This window comes from Anser brachyrhynchus (assembly GCF_964034855.1).
Source record: "Anser brachyrhynchus genome assembly, chromosome: 2".
NCBI lineage: Eukaryota > Metazoa > Chordata > Aves > Anseriformes > Anatidae > Anser > Anser brachyrhynchus.
Genome location: NC_137695.1, coordinates 71,889,000 through 71,909,315, shown reverse-complemented (window position 1 = coordinate 71,909,315; position 20,316 = coordinate 71,889,000). Strand labels below are relative to the sequence as shown.

The window sequence follows — 20,316 nt, the reverse complement described above, 5'->3', positions numbered from 1 at the left end:
GAAAAATACACACAAAATATGAAATATTATATGTCAAGTTTCAGCAGAAGTTGATTTTTCTTTGTTTGGCAGTTGCTCAAAATTGTGGAATTCATTCATATAGCTGAAAGAAGAGACTAATTTGTTCAAGTCATTCTCAGGATAGAGTCACTGCTGGGTCAAAAAGGTGTTCCACCCAAAGCACCACCACAGTAAAATACTCCTGGCATCTAGACACAAAATAAGAATATGAAGTTGTTTGTCAGTACTCCTGAAATCCTCTGATACCTTGATTATGCTTGTGAAGAAACAACATAGCTGTAGACTGTGTTCTTAAACACTATGGCTGTTGGGAGGAGAGTTACTGTCAATACTCAATTGTCTGAAAAATATGGATCGACTGTCTGGTAGTTGGACCACTTCTGTGTTGACCTGAGGAGTGTCATCTCCAGAGGCAAGAGGTATACGTTTTGTTGTCTCACCCCAAGAAGTAGTGTCATTTTAGTTAGCACTTGCTAAGCTTTGGAAGGAATTCAGTTTATCAAGTAGTTATAGAAGGAACAATGTGTGTACCTATGAAAAGGAAGACAGGAAGAGGAAACAAAGCCTTTAGAGAGACAGGCTGTGCTTAATTTCTTCACCATCCTTCAAGCATGCACCTATGCTTGGTGGGTGTTTTGTCTTTTTGTTTTTTTGGAAGGTGAAGTTTTTTCTACATGACTCTGTGTCACTGAAGGCATGACAAAACATCTGGTATTCCAAAGCTTTCAAAAATAAAATGTAACCTTACTCTGGGCCCAAGTGCCCATAAAGAAAAATTATGTAGAACTATGCTAATTCTTCAGTGATAAGAACCCTCATCCTCTCTCATAAAGAACAATATCATGGTCTTTCGAATTTGTCTTTCTATTGTTTTTTGGAAAAAGAAAAAAGACTTCCTATAACAAAGATAGTTTTGCTCCCTCTGGTAATAGTGCCCATAACTTGGTCATCTCTTTGTGCTTCTGTCTCTCTTTAAAAAGTTTTTTTTTTTTTTTTTTTTTTCTGTAGATTACATATTGGGTATTATTTGTCCTAGAAAAATCTGAAGAAGATTATTTATAACAATAATATACTCACTGTAGCTTTAACCATTATCTTTGGGAAGATGTCTATGGAACAGTTCCTGGAGTTTGGCTGAGTTGGGTGAAAATGGTCTAAATTGTCACCTAAAATATATAAAATTAGAAAAAAAATGGATGAGCATTTGTTTCTTGGTATTATGGTAAAGCTTGGGAACTTCATTCCCTATTGTGCTGGGTGATATCCAGCAACAACACCCCCCCAAAAAACCAACCAACCAACCAACCAACCAAACAAAAACAATGAACAAAAGACTTTCCTGCCACAAAGCTTGCAATTTAAGAGACAACAGGGTGGAGAAAGACAGCGAAGCATAAAGAAATAAACAGCTGCCTCTGAATTCATAGGAGACTGGTACTGTTGTCATTGCTGGGTTTTTAAAAGAAAGTAGATAAGAGTACAGCTTCAAAATCCCCCAGTGCCCTATCATATAAAGAATAAGTGTATTTATGTGACATATCAGGATTGATAAGTGTATCTTGTAAAAGCTGATAAATTCTCCTTAATAATGAAATACATACATGCACACAGTATAGCCTCTGCCATTTCTTACATTTTTAAGAAGGAAAATAAAATAAACATATTTTCTGCTGCACAACGAACCTTCCTCTGTAAGCATTTCAAGTCCTGAGACTCTAACCTCACAGGGGTGATCCCTACTGTGTGTGTTGTAGGACTGAGTACGTCCTCCCATAGAACGTTATGGTCTGAGATGATGTGGTTTGTTGATGAGAGAGATGGCAGCCTTGTCTGTATTGACCACAAAACAGTGATGCTCAAGGTCCCAAGAGGAGTGAGGTAGGCAATGAATAGGGAACAGACCCTGGGCTTCAGAAGAGACGAATGACTTATTCAGGGAAATGGTGGCTGGGATCCTGTGGGAGGCAGCTCTGTAAGGCAGAGGAGCTCAAGAGAGATGACTCATTTAGAATATATCGTCGAATAATATGAGTAAAGAGTTGTCCATTCCAGTACTCAGGAAAATAAGTACACATACCACAAGACTGGCTTAACCAAATAGGGAACTTGGACTGAGCTCCGATGGAAAAAGAAGAGGTGTAAGTGGCAGAAGCAGGAACAGAGTGTAGAGAAGGATTATTGAAGTTGCCCAGAATGGGGGGTGACATGAGGACAGCAAAAGTTCATCTGGAGTTGAAACTGGCAATAAATATCAAAGTATCTGTTCCCCCTGCCTTGGTAGTAAAAGAACAAATGAGAAAAATGTAGGCCCACAGCTAAATGAGCTGGATGGACTAGTGACAGCAGATATAAATAAGATGGAGATACTCAGCACTTTCTTTGCCTCTGTCTTTATCAACATTTCTCAAGCCTTTGTGCCTAGACACAGGTTCAAATAGGAGGCAACTACTGGTAGTGGAAGAGGACCAAGTTAGAGTTCTCTTGAGAAATCTAAACCCATATACGTTTGTGGAACCAGATAGGTCAGCTTCAGCTATGTCTCTAGGAAATTCATGGCACAAGTCCTCTTGGAAGCCAGTTTTCAGCCCATGAAGCAGAAGAAGGTCACTGAGAACAGACAGCATGGATTTGCCAAGGGTAATATGCTGGATCAACCAGATTCATTTTGTAATGAAATGACTATATCTGTGGATGGGGGATGAGGAAGGAGGAATGGATGTTGTCTACTTTGACTTCAGCAGGGTGACACGGTCTCACATTGCATTCTTCTGCCCAGGTTGTGGTGTTACAGTCTAGCTGGGAGAAAAACTGTCATTTCTAATAGTTTAAATTCATTCCTTCAATTGATTTTGGACATTTTTAGTAGTGCAGCTTCTACAAATGGTCTTTAGGCTGCCCCATATTCCAGCTGTTCCTATCACCACAGTTATCATGCAGAATTTTTTTTCTGTAAATGTCCCTTTTCAGGTGTAATGATATGAAATAACTTGCTCTGTCCTGTCTAACAACTTATAATCTATCCCTCCTCACCCCCTGCCCCACTTAGGGTAGATACTTTCTCTCCAAGTTTTTCGTCTTTGTTTGTTCGTTGTTTGTATTTCCCTGTTGCCTTTTTTTCTGAGTTATGTGTCATTATATTTTCTGGCTCTGCAGTGTTGATTCATGCAACACTTTTATCATATTTCTAATGCTCTCTTCTGTGAAATGCCTTCTCGTTTCAGAATCACTTTTCTTGTTGAGTTGCCAATTGCAGTGTTTATTTATCAATTCTGGACAAATAAATAATATAATTTTACCAGTCCTTAGAGTTTAAAAGAATAGTTGTATTGCTTAAACAGCAATTAGGCTTAACTTCTGAGATTACTCCTACACATGTTTTTCCATTGTTGCGATGCTACTGATATAGACACCTTGATTTTGATGTTTTGCATCATCTATATGGGCAGAAACATCTATTAAAAGAATCTGAGAGTGGTTAAATAAATGGAAAAAAGTTGCAGACTGGAAGAACAGTGTTGGATTTCTACCTCTTGCTATTGAAAATAACACTATGACCAAATGCAATGCTCTCTTAAAATACTTTTGCAGAACAGGAACCAAATAGCGATTAGTTTTTCCTTTCTTCTCTGAGATGAGAAGAACATCTGCAGTTTCTGGAAGTACTCTCTGCAAAAATGTATCAACAAAATGTCTTGGACCACGTAAGTCATATCACAAGCAGATGATTTCATGGCCAAGTCAACTTGGAGGGGAACTCCATGGACTTGGGTTTTAAATGGACTGGCCACTGGGTTTCTCATTGATTTTTAACACAGTACGGCAAATGCCTGTATGAGTGCTTTAACTTAGAATTGTTTTCACTGGTGAGAATCATTGCATATTCAAGATTTGGCACAAGCATGTTTTTTTTTTTTTTTTTTTTGCCTTTTTCTACTTAATAAACATATCTGAAAACTCACTTCTCTTTGCAGTTTTCCTTGATGTTAATTTACACAGTGTTAAGGAAGAAAATATTCATGAATATCCTATTGGTTATACATTAAGATTGACTTCTATGTTTTTACTATACCAGAGACACTTACAATAATTTATACATTATAGAACAGGATTGTTTTTTGAAGAAAACAGTTTGCTTTTGACAGTCCTTCACTGTAAAGAAAACACAAAGTTCATAGAATTTACAAATGCCTCTTTAAACGGCTTCAGCTTTAAAGGGCTTTCACATTTCATTTTCAATCTGATCTGTATCAGTACCCACATTCACAAATGTCAGCATGAATTTGTCTCCTAAATTAATTTAATTATCTAAATATTAAAAGTAATTTCACACCTGCAACTCTTATCTAATTTGCAAGACAACATAACTATCCTGGCCATGGTTTTCCAAACAATCGATGGCTCTTTTGTCCAGCTAAAAATATTGTTTTCTGAAGTCTTTCTTAGTCTTCCTTCTCTTGTCTTAGCAGGCTTGGAGGCCATGCAATAAGGTTGCTTTTAACACCTGAAAAATGTGTTTAAAAATACCTGTATCACAGCATACAATGGAAAGAATACTTTACTATCTCATATAATATGAGTACCTTATTTGAAAAAAAATGGTTGGCAGACAGAATCAAAATTGTACTAATTTTTTGCTGCGTCCTGAAAGACCAAGTGCAGAGATGTATCACATCACTGTCATGCTGTATCATTTTAATTGAAGTGCTCAACAATGATGTGGTACTGTTATGACTGCACTATAAAAGGCTTTTCTGGTACCTTCCTATTTTTAAGTTTCACTGTCATTTGAAGAAAAGTCAAGATTTTTTTTTGAACAACCTTTTTTAATAAAGCAAAATTGAAAAGAAGATCTTGACTATTTTTGGTTTGTCTTTAGATTTTTGGGAGGAGGAAGGGAAGTATAAAAAAGGAATTTAATTAGATAAAATGTTGTTTCAATAAGAATGAAAGAAGCATCTTGCTTTATCTGCCTTTATTATCAATGTGCAAGCACTGAGTTTTAAAGGAGGGGAAGGCACATACCTCTTCCTAGTCTTGTTCCAAGAAAAAGTACATATAAACTGGCAATCAATAGAATAAGCTTGAGGTTAGCAGGAATGCCTTAGCAGGGCACTTGGACACATTAACTGATAATGTTCCATCTAGATGTTTCTCTGCTAGAGAGGAGAGATTTCTGTCTTTTTCCTATCACAAAAAACAGTGCTCCCCTCTCCTCATCTCCTTTCCTCTCTCCCTTCTGCATGCCCCAGACCTTCGCTGCTGCTTTAGCTGAAGCAATAAGAACTTGTCCTTCCTCTTTCAATCTATCTCAACCATTGTGCAAAGGAGTAGCAACAGAAACCAGATACCTCTGAACTCATTGTGAGTGGCTCAACTTTTTGTTTAAATACAATGTGCAGAGCTTTCAGTAAAGTCTTATTCTATGTAGAAAGACCCTTGTAAGTGGAATAAGAACTCATTTTTCCTGAAAAATGTTACTAAAGTTATGAGTTATAAAAAAGTTATGAGAGTTGAGAAGAATGCAAAAAGCCTTTATACAAATCTGAGATGAGGCTGAAATACAAATACAAAATCTATTCAAATCTAAAATGAGGCTGGATATGTGAATCATTAAGATCTGTACCAATAGAAGATGCTAAGAAGGGTGTGGGACTAGCGCTGCAAGTAGGCCAATGTAGAGACAGTCCTGTTTTCCCCTGAATTCTCATAAATTTTCCTTGAAACAACTACTGTTGTCAGCTGGCGTGATGATACAAATTCTGTTTCAGAATTCTTCCATATCTGTCTCAGAGCAATGTCCATATATTGCCTATATCACAGGCAGCAATGCAGCAATCTCCAGACTAGTACTGAGCCTCTCTGTCCGTGGGCTGCGGCTCAGTGTACTGCTCAGACAATGAGACCTGAAAACAAGAGTAGCTGCTCTGGCAGAGGTTTTGCACCAAGGCTTTTTGGTGGTCTTTCGCACATATTCTCAGGCACTAAAGCTGAAAAGTGTCCTTTCTTATTTTATCTACTCACCACAATTTTTTAGCACTCGCTCTAAATTTCCTACCAAGTTGGTGAGGTTGTTCCCATGGCACTAGTAACTGCCACTCCCAGAAACGAGGAAGTCTCTTAAACACACCAACACAAGCTGATGCCGTTCATAAAAAGTGGGATTCGGCCACTCCTACTGCAGGTACAACTGGATGATGGAGCAGTGTCTGACAGGCACAAAGGAAGTGGTAAGGGATCCAGACCGGTCCTCATCGTGGTGGGGAGGTATAAGACTGGACTCAGATGTTTTGTAGGTTTGTTTTGTTTTGTTTTGTTTTGTTTTTTAATCAGGGTGCGATTTGATGCTATATGTATGCTTCTGAAGACGAAACTTAGAGCTGTTTTATGATAGTTTCTGATTATTTTTCATCTGAAGAGTGCTAAAAGATGAGTTCTTAAGACTGCTGTTCAGAGGAGTTCTTTCTCCTAATTGAGGTGCCATAATCTGAAATGAAATCCAGTGTAATATACCTACTCCCAAAGACAGATTTCCTTCAAAGGCAGAGTGAGGCTGCATAAATCTTCACCGAGCCTGCTGTAGAGTTGCTTGGATTTTACACTGGTGGGGAGATCTTGTTCCCAAAGAGCTGCTCCTTCAGCGCGCTCTGCTGGAGTCTGTGGGGGTGATTCTTCCAGATGCTGGCCTACCGGCTGCTAGCAACGCAGCATTATGAAGGCTGAAGGGGCTCTGAATTATAACAGAGCTCACAGACGTTTCCCTGTTTCCCTTTTGTGACTGGCCATCGTTCTCTGCTGTCACTGCCCAGATCCCCAGTGGCCTGGCCTTTAATAGACCTGTCCTCTTCACAGGCCTACTGGTTCCTAGAGTCCCTTGTTGTAGCCCACAGCACGTCCATGAGAGGGTGGGAGGCAGAAATCAGGAGTCAGTTTGGTGTGTAGTAACTCAGTCTTTAAAAACTGGCACTAAATGCCCACAGAGAGATTCAAGAGATGCAAAAGATGCAAGCAGTCAGCTTCCTGCCTGGTTTTCTAAGGTCTGAAGCTCCTGCTGAGGGAATTCCCATGAGTTTCAAGACTGGAATGTTTCCAGGGAAGTAAACTCCTTGCATTCACATCAGCTTCCTCCTGTGACAGCTTTGGCCTGGTAGATTGCTCTCTCCTCCTCTCACACATGCCAAAGATCATCTGATTTTTCCTGCATTACATCAAGGCTGGCTGGGAGACACGTGAAATGTGACGCCTGTTACAGCGCTCCTAGCTGAACTGTCCTTGGCAGCTGCTCCGAGTGCTGCGTAATTTCTGTGTACCTCAGAGGAAAAAGAGTAAAAGAGAGAAAAAGAAAAAGAGAGACTGTTATTCTGCCAGGATTTCTAGGAAGAAAACTGTAAAATGGATCAACACAACTTTTGTTTTAAATACAAGTTGTGAAGATGTTGATACTGGACTCAGAAGGCATGATTGCAGTCTCGCCTATTCATTTTACACTGTCTCCAGTTGAATTACGCATCACTGGTGCTAGTACAAGCATAGTCAGGGCCAAGATCTTGTGAGCCAGCAGACTTTATTATAAATGATCCCATAGTTTCAATCTGATGACTTTGTTGTTTAGCTTTCCACGAGTATTAATATTTTAGATAAATTTAAGGCCCAGTTCTTTGACTTGCACTTAACTCCAGAAGAATTACATGAATGCAGCTAAACAGAACTTGGCTTGTACTTAGTTCAGCTATTGAAATCTGTAATAAATGTATTTTATATTAATAGCTCTGTTAAGAAATAATAGACCAATTTGGGCTCTTTCATCCTTCTTGAGCAAGCAAGAAACAGAATACTGCAATTGCTAAGCTACCTTACCTTCAGTCAATTGCTAATCTGATGCACACAGTGTGTTATAGGGCAGAAACAAACTGAGCAAGCAAAACTTGCAGTGCTCCAGCACCATCAAACAGCCCAACACAAATTAATAGACTACAAATCCTCTAATGTTCGGGTCTCTTACACTGGACAGAAGGTGAAGAGGGATATGCCAAGGGATATGCTCAACACTATCTTTCTGCAGCAATCACTCATACTATTCTCTGCCTTCTATTCAGTCATGGCAGAGACTAACAGGAGGTATGAAGTTTTGGTTTTTTTTTAGAAATGCTTTATATTTCCCTTGGAAAGATTATTGGAAATAATCTTGGAAATAAAGATTATTTCCAAATAATTTATTTTCTAGTTTTTCAAGAAAAAACTTCATCAGAGATGTTCCCAACACTTACATTAACTTTTGATAGGATCTCTCAGAATACTATTCAGAATACTATTTACACATTAATAAAAAAGGGGGCAGAGAGATGACAATAAATAATTCATATTTATATATACAATATACATTGTTAATGAAGTAAGAAAAACAAAAGGAGAGTGACAATTTTAATCTAGCTTATGCATGAATTACTTCTGCAACAGAAGCACTTCAGAACAGTGTATGAAATCAATGTGAATTAGACACTTGACTATTATTAATATTAATAATATTAAAAATTTGAGCGGTCTTAGATATTCTTGATGATCCCACCTACCTGTTACAACTGCTTCAAAGTAAAGAATACAATCCTAGAATTCTAAGCTTATATCCAAGGAAGCCATTTGCTGGAAACCAGAAAAGATTCCTAATCTGTGACTAAGTACTTTAACATACTCTCCCTGGTAATTCCTCAAAATCCTGGTCACTTCTGAGTCTTAATGCTGATTCTCAAAAAAATGAAGAACTAGATTTTCTCCCTGCTCTGAAGGGTCTAGGCAGATGAGTAGAAAATAAAGTGAGGTCAATATAAAGTAAGTTCATTTTGTACACTGGATGTGGGTTGCTCTATTTGTTTATGCAGCTATTTTACATGCTTTCTAATGGCATCAGTCAATAGCATCACACTGTATGTCCATTTCCAGCCCGGATGCTCTATGGCCAACACCATTTCCTCTTGCTAGGAGCGTGTTGGTAACAGGCAATAGTTGGTTGTGTCCTGTTTGTTAGTGCAGATGTTGAGCAGTATCAGTACCAAGATCAACACTTTATAACACAACATCATTAGCAACTGGCTGCCCTTTGGATTTTGAGCTCTTTAATGCTGGCAGTCCACCTAGTATTCCACCCACAGAAGCCATACCTTCCCAGGTAGCTGAAAAGATGCTTTGGGAAACCGCAACAAAAGACTTACTAAAGTCAAGGTAAATGACATCCACTTTCATCCCCTTGTTTACTGAACCAGTCATCTCATCACCTTCATCTCCTTCACGTGTCCAGAAATGACGTTCAGGAAGATTTGCTTCATGATCTTCCCAGGAAACTGACTGGCCTGTGTCTTCCCAGATCCTTCTTCATTAAATGGAAGTGATGTTTGCCAAAATAGTCTCCTGCCATGCCTGCTTGATTTAACTGCACATCAGAAATGTCTGTTGCCTCTGTTTTGGGTTTGCCACAGGAGATCAACCCTTCTCCTGTTCTCTTTCTTGTTAGAAGACATAGGAGGTAGGGTAGTATTTTGACATTAAATGAGGTCACTACGAGGAATCCCGTAGTCTTATTAAAATTGATGAGACTGCTCACATGCTTAAAATTGGGCAGAGTATAAATGTGTGTTCAGCTGAGATCTTAGTAATGGAGCATTCTTCTTCAATTTCTAAATGGCGGCAAAACAGGTATTAACTAAAATTCAAATGTCTAATTTTGTTTCTCATTTTCAGAAGTCAGCAAGAAAATCAGGAAACCAAACCAGAACATTTGCCAAATTTTGAGGAAAATTGATCTTTGGTTGCAGCCTTTGTTCCTTATGTCTGTCACTAGTCAAGAGATGGATTGGTAATACTTCATTTCTAAAAGATATAGCAGTGAGAAAATTAATTTTAAAGTTGTTTCAGACAATCCACTAGGCTTTTCCTAACTGGATTATTTGTACCAGTGGGCATCAGGCCTTCTGCAAATCATACAGCCAATATTTCACCCCAAGTAATTTCAGTGGGAATAGTGCAAGTTTTTATCCCATCTAATTCCAGATTTAATACATTCTTCTTCTAATTGCTGATAGTACTTCCTGAAGTTGCAAAATGTTTCAAGAGCACATATTTATAGCTGCATGAAGCTCCTGAATAAAAAGATCAGCAATACTCCTCAGCAAATAAGAGTAACTTATTTCATTTTATAAAATCCCATTCTTTCAAGGCTTCAGAGAATAAAAAAAAATGCAAATGAAGGAGCCCCTAGCTGGTAAGGGAAACGTATATACATCAAGGATGAACATGGTATATTTTATATGCAGTCAATTTAAAGTATATGCAGCAGTTGTTGGTCTTCTTCCCAAGTGCTGTCTAATGAGTGTGGAATTAAAATGCAACCATGATTTTATTTTTATTTTTTTGGGGGGGGGGGGGGCTGTTGGTTCACTGCCTTACTTTTTCATTCATCTTCCCATATTGATCACAGATTTCACACTTGGATACCTTTTATCTTGAAAGAAAACATTCCCTGCACCTTATGTAAGGCATCACTGTTTTGGAGCTTTGCCATTTGTGGAATTGTTTCCATCTTCCCTGGATTTGGTCAAACATGTTTGGTGATGAGTATATGGTTTAAGTACTTATCCCATTCATTTCAGCTTAGTAGCTCTGTCTCCACTTTTTTTCTCCTCTTTGGCAGACGTTTCCATTGCAGAGTCCTGTGTTGGGATAGTGACTGTGTACTACACATGAGAACTGTATCACCTTCTGATGCTGATGTGAGAAGTGATGTTTTGGAACTTGTCTACAAAATGACATAGCTTAAATGTATATTTTTCAATACAGAAACTCACCATGCAAAGTTTTATACCTTCCATGTCAGGTTAAACCTGCCAAAGACATGGGTTTTCATCAAAACCTGAAAATATTTGATGTTTACCTGATTATCTGGAATGCTGTCATGAACCATATTAAAATCTTTGTACAACATTGTGATCATCTCCACATTTACAGTAGGAAAATTTATACCTAGGTATGGCTTACGTCTTTATCATTACTATCATTTAGAAGGCACAGTTCTTAGGACTCTTGCAAAAAGCAAGCAAACAAACAAACAAACAAAAACACTCCTCCTTGAAAAATTCTATCTACTTCTCTCAGTAGTGTTACTTTGACCAGTTAGGCTACAAAAATATTCCTTCCAAATCTGTATTCTTTACTGTTATTTTTTTTTTTTCACACATCTGTAACACAATGGGAATACTCTTGCCAGGTAGCTGATTCCTCCTAAAGAAAAACACTTTTTCCAGAAAGAACTTTTTAACAAAATGAAATCACACTTTAAATTTCTGGCTGACTTAATTTTGAAGTATTATTCACATTCGTACTGGAATATTTTCTGGATCTCTAATTGTGATCTGGTTACCAACTCAGCTTTTGCCTTCATACCTCCTTCTTTCAAAGAAATTTGGAAGAGTGGGAAACATTTTTATATCCCATTCCAGAGGATTTAAGTTCATTGTCCCCACACCCCGATTATATTAAAAATAATAATAATAATAATAATAAAATTCTGATCCCCACCTGTTGTGGTTTAACCCGGCTGGCAGCTAAACACCACACAGCCGTTCGCTCACCCTCCCCCCTCCCTCTCTGGGATGGGGGAGAGAAACGGGAAAGTGAAGCCGGTGAGTTGAGATAAAGACAGTTTATTAAGACAGGAATATAAGGAATATAATAATAACAATAATAATAATAATAGTGATAATGATAATAGTATTAACAATAATGTGTAAGAAAACAAGTGATGCACAATGCAATTGCTCACCACCCGCTGACCGATGCCCAGCCTATTCCCGAGCAGCCGGCCCCCCACCCCGGCCAGCCACCCCTATATATTGTTTAGCATGACATCAGATGGTATGGAATACCCCTTTGGCCAGTTTGGGTCAGCTGTCCTGGGTCTGTCCCCTCCCAGCTCCTGCTGCACCCCCAGCCTGCTCGCTGGCAGGACAGAGCAAGAAGCCGAAAAGTCCTTGGCCTGGTGTAAACACTGCTCTGCAACAATTAAAACATCAGCATGTTATCAGCGCTCTTCTCATCCTAATCCAAAACATAGCACCCTACCAGCTACTATGAGCTACTTAACTCTGTCCTAACTGGAACCAGGACACCACCCCACCCTGAAAATGCCAGTTCTGTGACTCCAAGCATTTAATTTGGCAGAAGCTGAGTTTGTTAACTGTATTTCTGATGTACCCAAGACAGTGTTTGTCAGATATTTGGAGTTTATGGACTCTGAAGGGCCAGCCCTATCCCCCTGGAGCTTGGCATGGAATGATCCTTACAGTCTTTGCATGGGGACTGAGCGGGGAGCAACCTGGCTGGGATGCTGCCATGCCAAAGACTCAGCTGCAGTAATGAGCCAAAGGGCAGCCTGAATAGGGTGCCTGGGGATAATGGCTGTTTTCTTCCAGACATTTTATAAAGTAGATCCTTGTTATTGTGTCAAGTTGTGAATAAATGACATTTTCCCATTTGAGGTAAACATCTCACTGTTCAGTGCTGAGGACCAGCCCCTTAACTGTGCACAGGAGCAAAGCAGACAGGCTCATTTGGAAGCTTCCATGAACGGCAGACTACATGAAATTCCCAAATACATTCCTGTGGTACAAACTCTGTAACCTCCCTACATATATTTGCAGAAAACTGTGTGGTTATGATCCATGCAGGAGGCTCCTCCAGCAGCAGGTGGAGCTGTACGTTATGCTTTATCTCCATGGCTCAAAGCAGGTCTCTGTCGACATCAACAAGTTATAGCAGGCAAATGCCGAAGTAATTTGGAGCTTGTTTTTGGACCCAAAAGATATTCATGTAAATACAAATTATACCTTTGCAAAACAGAAAGGTGTCTGTGGGGCCCTTGTGAATAAATTGTCTCTAGAAGAACGGTTAAAAGAAACAATGTTAGAAATATGGTCAAAAGAAGAAGCAGAAAGGAATAAAGAAATAGGTGAGATGTAGCTAAAATGGGAGAAATACACACAAAATATTTTATATATATATATATATATGTATGTAGTGGAATAGGCTGGTAAACCAGGAGCTACAGAGATCTTTTCCTATAACACTCATGTGAGAAATTGAGGCATATATACTTTTATGGCAGTGGGGAAAGCTTGTCCTACTTCTGTATCCACGTTTTTGTTTGTATTCTTCTTCAGAGGATTTTTGCATTTTCCTTCGTATAGTGTCTCTTTGAGTGCAGACAGCTCTGTGTGATTCAAACCCATCAGCAGATCAACTAGTTTTTGTTACTCCACGAGTAGCTGCTGTCAAGCACATGTAAGCCATCCCAGCCATCTGTCTGCTGTTCAGAAATAACTTTCAGAGGTACTTCCCAATCCTCCTCCTTTTGTTTCTGGTTTGTGATCTGGAAACTTCATTATTATTAGCTAAAATCCGTTTCAATGCAGAAGTTGTTCTTTTTATTAACTTCAGTTCTCATTCTCCCTCCAAACCAATTTTTTGTCCTTATATTCTCTCACATAACACTAAAACACATTTTTACAGGGAAGAACTCATAACACAACCCCACTACAGATCATATCCTGTGACAATATGATTTTCTTCATGGCTGTGTGTAACAGGCAATACTCCACTTAAAAAAGAAAGTTTTAATGTTAGTCAGGCAGAGCCTTGAGATGGGTGAATCGATGCAGCTGTACAGAAGTTAGTGGAGATTCACTGCCCATGTAATTCTGAATGAAGTCTGTTCCCTCTAGCAATGGGTGTTACAGGCTGATCTATTTTATTGCCTTCACTGTGTTATCAAGTTGTCTCCTTGATAAATTAATAATGTGGTTTTTAAAGAGCTAATTGATATTACTGTACAAAAGCCACAATTTAATTAGGAATACTGTAATTGCTTCAAGAAAGATTCTAATTCATGCATTTAAAACATGATCTTAGGAACTATTGCACTTATAGGATATACATTTCAAGTTTATAATTTTCTAACCAATTTGAACATTTTTTAATACTTTTTTTTTCCTACTGAGTCTACACTTTTTTGTTTGTTTGTTTCTTTTTTTTTTTTCTCTTCCCTTTTCCTTTAAGTATTTTTGGTTTTATACTGAGGCTGCCTCAGCTAGACAATGGGATGAAGGCTCATATTGTTGCCCTTCCATCCCTCAGAGTCTTTAGAAGATAGAGTGATTTTGACATAAGAGCAAATCAGAAATTCCACTGTTGGTTTTAAAGGCATGGCTGCAAAAATGTAAAAAGTTATGTAAAGTTATGTAAAAAAAAAGTAACTTAGAATTTCTTATGTAAAAAACCATAACATTGAACTTTAGTATAGATAGAGAACTCACGCTTCAACCTGCATTTAAGTGCCCAAAGTGAGCTGTCAGGATAGATCTTTCACCCATGTTTTGAGAGTCCTCCAGATTAAGACCTCTGTCTCTACTTCCTAATTGGGACTTCCCTCGTTAACACACACGGTATTCCCTGATCTAACTTCATTCATTCACAGATAGCTCTTGAAACAGCTCATACGATTATGCAGAGGGAGTAATTTACTACAGTCACTTACTGTAGTGTGTAAGTGTCAAGGGAGAGGGGAAACATCCTTTGTTTAATTTTGCATTGATATCCGTGTTGGCTGCAGTAAGGAAATAAAGCCCATTGTAGCCTCCCAGGCCGTACCAAACTGCAGGCCTGTTGGGCATAACAATGCTTTATAATGGAGCTTCCCAGCAGGCTCCACAGACTGATTAAAATGTTACTGCTTCTCTCTGTGTTATAACATAAATTGGGGAATTCCCCCTTGGTCAGAGTGCCAGGAGCCTTTGCAAATTGTGTTTGACAACTGGCCCGCAGGAACCGCTCAGCCAGAATAATTGGAAATGCCAACTTCTGTGCAACTTTGGAGCACTTCCTAACCGAACTTTTGGGGTTGGCCAGAATACAGAATCAGAGGCTGTGCTCTGCGTGTTCTCCAATACAGTTTATTTGCAACCAGGAAGTGCACAGCCTTTTTTTTTTTTTTTTTTTTTTTTTTTGAAAATTGGGACGGTCAGGAGGGGCTTTGGTTTTCACTTGTAATGAACAATGCTAACTAGACACACTGCCAGAATTTCAATGTGCTGAAACAATGCAACATATACCCAGATGTCCTCATGGCTTCAGCAGTTGTGGTGAGACCTGGGGACTGAAACTGCCTGCCTTAATATCTCCACGTGTAAAATGAACTTGCTTGAAATTGTGCTTTCAATAACTTAGTAGAATTAAAGTAATTAAATATTCATTTCCTTATTGTTGGAATGCTTCATGCACTAGTGCATTTGGGAGTTTGGGGAAAAGGTCTCCTTTTTCAAAGAAAAATGTAAGACAAAAGAGAAGAATAAAAGAAGGTTGGATGTCAGCTGGTCGATGAGTAATTCCTAGCATAGCGTTGTCCAACCAGTAGAAGTCTCTCCATCACTTATGTCATCTGTACTGATAGCTTCAGAAAAGAGGCAAAAGAAAGGGTTGGCGTGGGGAACGTGCTGTGTTTATGTCCCTGTAAGAAGGGAAGAAGAGGCTATTTCTCAAAGAAGGGAAAGGAGGGTTAAGATGCTGAGTGACTGAGACTTAAAAGGACCTGCTGATACTTATATATAAGGTGTATAAGGTATTGAACGAGGAAGAAGAAGGATGAAAAGCAAAACAAAGGGTATCAGTTAAATCACGTGTTCTGGAAAATGTTGCACTCTGAAACCAAGACAGATTTAGGAATGACAGTGGAATAGCATTGACTTTTCATGTTTGTTGATGGCAAATCCTTTACAAATTGTCACAGAACATGACTATTTTCTTCCTGATCATTCATATTAGGTAGAACCTGTAACGAAAGTCCATGATTTATCTGTTGCATTACTTAAATAAGGGACATGATGATTAACAGATATTAAAAGAAAAATGACCCATACCGTCAAAGTCAAATGCCCACTCGGAGTTGATATGGGCAAAAGGCCGTTTCCTGGTCCTTCCAACTATCAGTGCAGTATTGCTGTAAGAAGCGATCACTACAGAGAGGAATGGTAACTGCCTGCAAAATGTAACCATGGTGCTGCCAATCTGCGTTTGTTCCAGAGCAAAAATGTATTACAGTCAGGGGCATGATTATCATTCAGTAGGAGGTATCATAACAAGACCCAGTAGTGTCCACCTAGCTCAGAGGGCAGCCTGGAAGATGAATGACAGACACAGTTTGGGCCCCCAGAACTGAGCAGTTGTGGTCCTGGACAGCATGGGTTAGGTAACAAAAGTTCTGTGCTGTTGATACTTAAAACAGATTAAATTAGCATCGGTAGGCCCCTGCAGAGCAGTCATGCCAACTGACTGTCACGAAGATGTATTTTGAGATTATACAGTGGTACTTAATCTCCAGGGTTTCCAGTTCAGCACTTCTCTCAGGCAGAAATGTTTTCTTTCTTTCTTCCTTTCTCTCTCTCTCTTCCTTTCTCTCTCTCTTTTCCTTCCTTCCTTCCTTCCTTCCTTCCTTCCTTCCTTCCTTCCTTCCTTCCTTCCTTCCTTCCTTCCTTCCTTCCTTCCTTCCTTCCTTCCTTCCTTCCTTCCTTCCTTCCTTCCTTCCTTCCTTCCTTCCTTCCTTCCTTCCTTCCTTCCTTCCTTCCTTCCTTCCTTCCTTCCTTCCTTCCTTCCTTCCTTCCTTCCTTCCTTCCTTCCTTCCTTCCTTCCTTCCTTCCTTCCTTCCTTCCTTCCTTCCTTCCTTCCTTCCTTCCTTCCTTCCTTCCTTCCTTCCTTCCTTCCTTCCTTCCTTCCTTCCTTCCTTCCTTCCTTCCTTCCTTAGGATTGCAAGCAGTAGTCTTTGAAGATCTCAGCAGTCAGGCACACTACACTTGCACTTCCTGTACCTGCTGACACAGCCCAAAGAATTAAATAACCTTTGACATTCCTGCTGTGTTACCTCCACCCAGTGTCTCGGCATGACCTGTTTAGGTTTCTTCTTTCCATTGGCAAAATTTTGGAAGATAATTTTCTTTTCTGTTACTGCTTGAATGCTGGTAGAATTGACTGTGCCAAACCAAAAACAGCTACTGAACAAGTGCGCTGTTTAAGATACTACCTCCGGGGAGATGCTTAGTGCTGGGTGCTATCATTATTTTTCACCCAGCAGCTTGTTAACATCATTTGGCAGTTTTTTGGGTGTTGCTGTGATCTCAAAAGGGTTAACCGAAAGTCAGCGGCGATGCTGTAATCCTCCAGGACTACCAGCATGCTGCAGTGTTGTTGTGTCGGATCAGGGGGTTTCGAAGGAAGGAAGCTGCGTTAGCTCCTGCAGCTCCCTCAGTCACGTCTGTCATTTTGGGTCTCTGTTCCTAACAACATGGCTGACGTAGCAGGTAAAACAGATGACTGCCATAGTGTGTACAAAGCCATATTCTTTCACTCCCCACTGGACTCAGGAAATGCACTGCCCTGTAGTAGGAGCCATCACCTCCTCAGAAAACGATTGCCATGTGTCAGGAACGTGCAACCTAGTTGGGGGGAAAGCAAAAGCGTGTTTGACAAACAACTCTCGTCCTGACTGCAGCGATGAAAACAATGAAGGTAAACCCAACTGCCCTCTGCCCTACTTCTTGTGTGCTGTTGGCAATGAATTCTCTAGCAAAATAACCAGAGGGAGCACTTTTTCCACAACATTGCTATTTTCTAAAATCTGCATTGGGTTTGTCCTTACATTGACATTGCAACCATCTGGTATGAGCGGTTTGATATGAAGTGGGGCAAATCCACCCTGTAGCTTCTGAAGAATTACTCTTAGTGAACCATGCTAGTTTTCCCTTTTATTTTTAGAAAGACTTCATGCTTTAATCTGGGGAGAGAAAAAGTGATTTGGAAATATCAGCCCTGGAATTTAACTTCAACTGTGTTTGCAGTCATGTAATGCAGCTTCAAGTTCTTTTACTTGGACACATATTGAAAAATCTGATGTATTTAGATACATAAAATCCTTGCAGGTTTAAAAAATAAAATAAAAATAAAAACGATTTTTGTTATCTTCTAGGCAGAGAACTGAGGCACGGAAAGGGTGAATCCAAAGTCACAAAAAATGTCCATGGCTAGGCTATTGACCTAATCTCTGGATTAGTCTCCTCTGCCTGTCTCTCCCAAGGTACTGACAGACATGATAGGAAAAGCTAAATTTTCTTGGTAACATTTTTTTTTTCCTTTGTAAATCTCTGTTGCACTGAATGTACTCAGCTTCAGGATAATCACTGAGCAAGGCAAGCAGCAGGCCAAGGGCAAAGCTGAGACAGTGACCTATATATTCTGGGGTGCATTGTATGCATGTAGTGATTCAGAGTGGGTTTGCTGGGAACTCAGAACAAGGGGTCTGTTATGAAGTGTCCTGTTTGCATTCTTTCCTCTGGGAGACTCAGGGAACACAAAACTTCTGCCACATCTTCCAGTCTTACTGGGAGACACACAAAACACAGAGATGGCTCCACTGGATGAGACTGCAAGGCCAGCTTCCTGCTTAATATAGTGGCCAATAATGAATGTTTAGGGAAACACAGTAAAAAAAGGCATGTATGCTCTTCCCATGGTGTACCTTTTCATCTTCTAGCAATAGGTGGTGATGGATTTTTAGATTTGTGGTTTACCTCCAGACTGTCACATTTAACAGGGCTCAGGAGACATTTCTTCTATGAACGTGTCTTGTCCCTTTTAGTCCATTTTTCCTTTTGACCTCTGCAACATCCTGTGTCAATGAGTTCCACTGCTTCTTTCTGCACTCCATGGAAAAACACTTCCTTTTGTGATTTTTTAATCTTGAGGCTCCATAATTTCCACTGGGGGCTTCTTGGTTCATTTTCCAAGAAGCAGTGAATAGTTGTTCTGCTTGCCACAGATTCTTTAGATACCTGATAATTACCCTAGGTTGTATTTTCACAGAATCACAGAATGGTTGAGGTTGGAAGGCACCTCTGGAGAACAACTAGTTCAAACACCCTGCCAAGCAGGGTCACCTAGAGCACGGATGAAGGGCCCTAGTCTCTGCCTCAGGGAAACCTATTATCTTGATCATTTTCTTCTCCTTTTCTAGTTCTGCTATAATATTTATGAGTTAGAATGACCAAAAGTACATTCAGTATTCAGACTATGAGTGCACCATGGCTTAATGTAGTGGCATAAAAGTGTTTTCTGTTGTATTCTTTACTCGCTTTCTGGTAGAACTTAACTTTCTCTTTATTCTTCTGACTAATGCTAAGGATTCATGTAACATTTTCTGAGAAATATTCACAGAGGAAGGAAGAACATTTCCTATGGTCCGTATCATCTAAAGAAAAAACAAACTCATTTGAACAAGAAAACATCAATGTGCTTTTTGTGGCTTTAAGCCTTTCATTGTTGGCTGAAGCAAGCTGACCCTTCTCATCCCAATACTTGGAGGGGTATGATGGAGTGGGAGATATCACAGATCAAGAAAGTCGTGCAAAGTGAAAGCAGATGGAGTGAATGTCATTGTAGCACAAGGATTTCACTTGAAGATCTGGAATGTAAAGAAAATGTAGATTTAGTGTGGTACAGAAGAGCTGTGGGTTCTTAGTCTCACTTGAAGGTAAAAGAAACTTGCTTAGGTCACTGCATTTTACATGGTGAGATTGGGCAGGGGGTGAATAGATTACAGGGCTGTGGTATTGGGAAAGCAAAGGTAGTTGTATTGATTGTTTATCTGACAGTGATGTGAAGAAGAGTAGGGAAATTCTCCCGTGTCAAACAAAAAGCTTGGATACTTTACAGCTGCCTTAAAGCTTAAGCTATTAACCACACTATTAAAACATGATTTAAATACTAGATAGGGTTCTGGTGATTTGGATTTCTCAGTACTGATGCTGAGCTAAACTGGTGTCCCTCTCCAACTGTAGTTTAAAAGCAGGGCTTTCTTCCATCTCTTTCCCTGGCTAACGGCAACACGAGATGCATTCATTCAGATTCATGGCTGCATAGATGATCGACCTCGCTATCACAAGGTGATCATGAAGCAGGACATCCTTGGCTGGTGTGTAGGTCATGTCATTATCTCTCTTCTAGCCTTCTTAAAAGTTCTTGGAGGTACGTGGCAAAGTGCTGCAGCGTGCCCACCCTGCGTGCAGCCCCGAGGCAGCAGGCACATAGGGCAGGCCATGCTTTCCTTTGCCTCAGGGTGCAGCGGCTCATCAGCCAGCCAAGGGCAATGGAAGCAGAAAGGCAACATAAAGCCATCCTTGTTTTCCTGTTCTGCCCTACTGAATCCTGTTTTAG

The 20,316-nt window shown here is 39.7% G+C and overlaps 1 protein-coding gene and 1 long non-coding RNA gene across 4 annotated transcripts in view; one reads left to right on the top strand and one right to left on the bottom strand.

Moving 5' to 3' along the window:
* Positions 1-992: 992 nt before the first annotated feature.
* Positions 993-16,588, bottom strand: LOC308190450. Of its 2 annotated transcripts, none has more exons than XR_013947207.1 (2): positions 11,828-16,588; positions 993-7,328 (listed from the first exon to the last, which is right to left on the bottom strand). It is a non-coding gene; the product is annotated as an uncharacterized lncRNA (long non-coding RNA). The 2 variants fall into 2 exon arrangements; XR_013947208.1 differs by having other exon boundaries at positions 993-7,320.
* A 292-nt stretch (positions 16,589-16,880) lies between these two features.
* The window catches only part of LOC308190443 (uncharacterized protein), a 123,859-nt gene continuing 120,423 nt past the window's right edge, over positions 16,881-20,316 (top strand). For both annotated transcript variants that reach the window (XM_080581834.1, XM_080581833.1), the window contains exon 1: positions 16,881-17,616. In XM_080581834.1, coding sequence (XP_080437960.1) covers positions 17,418-17,616 — 199 coding nt within the window. In that variant the 5' untranslated portion in view covers positions 16,881-17,417. The remainder of the gene's footprint in view (positions 17,617-20,316) is intronic.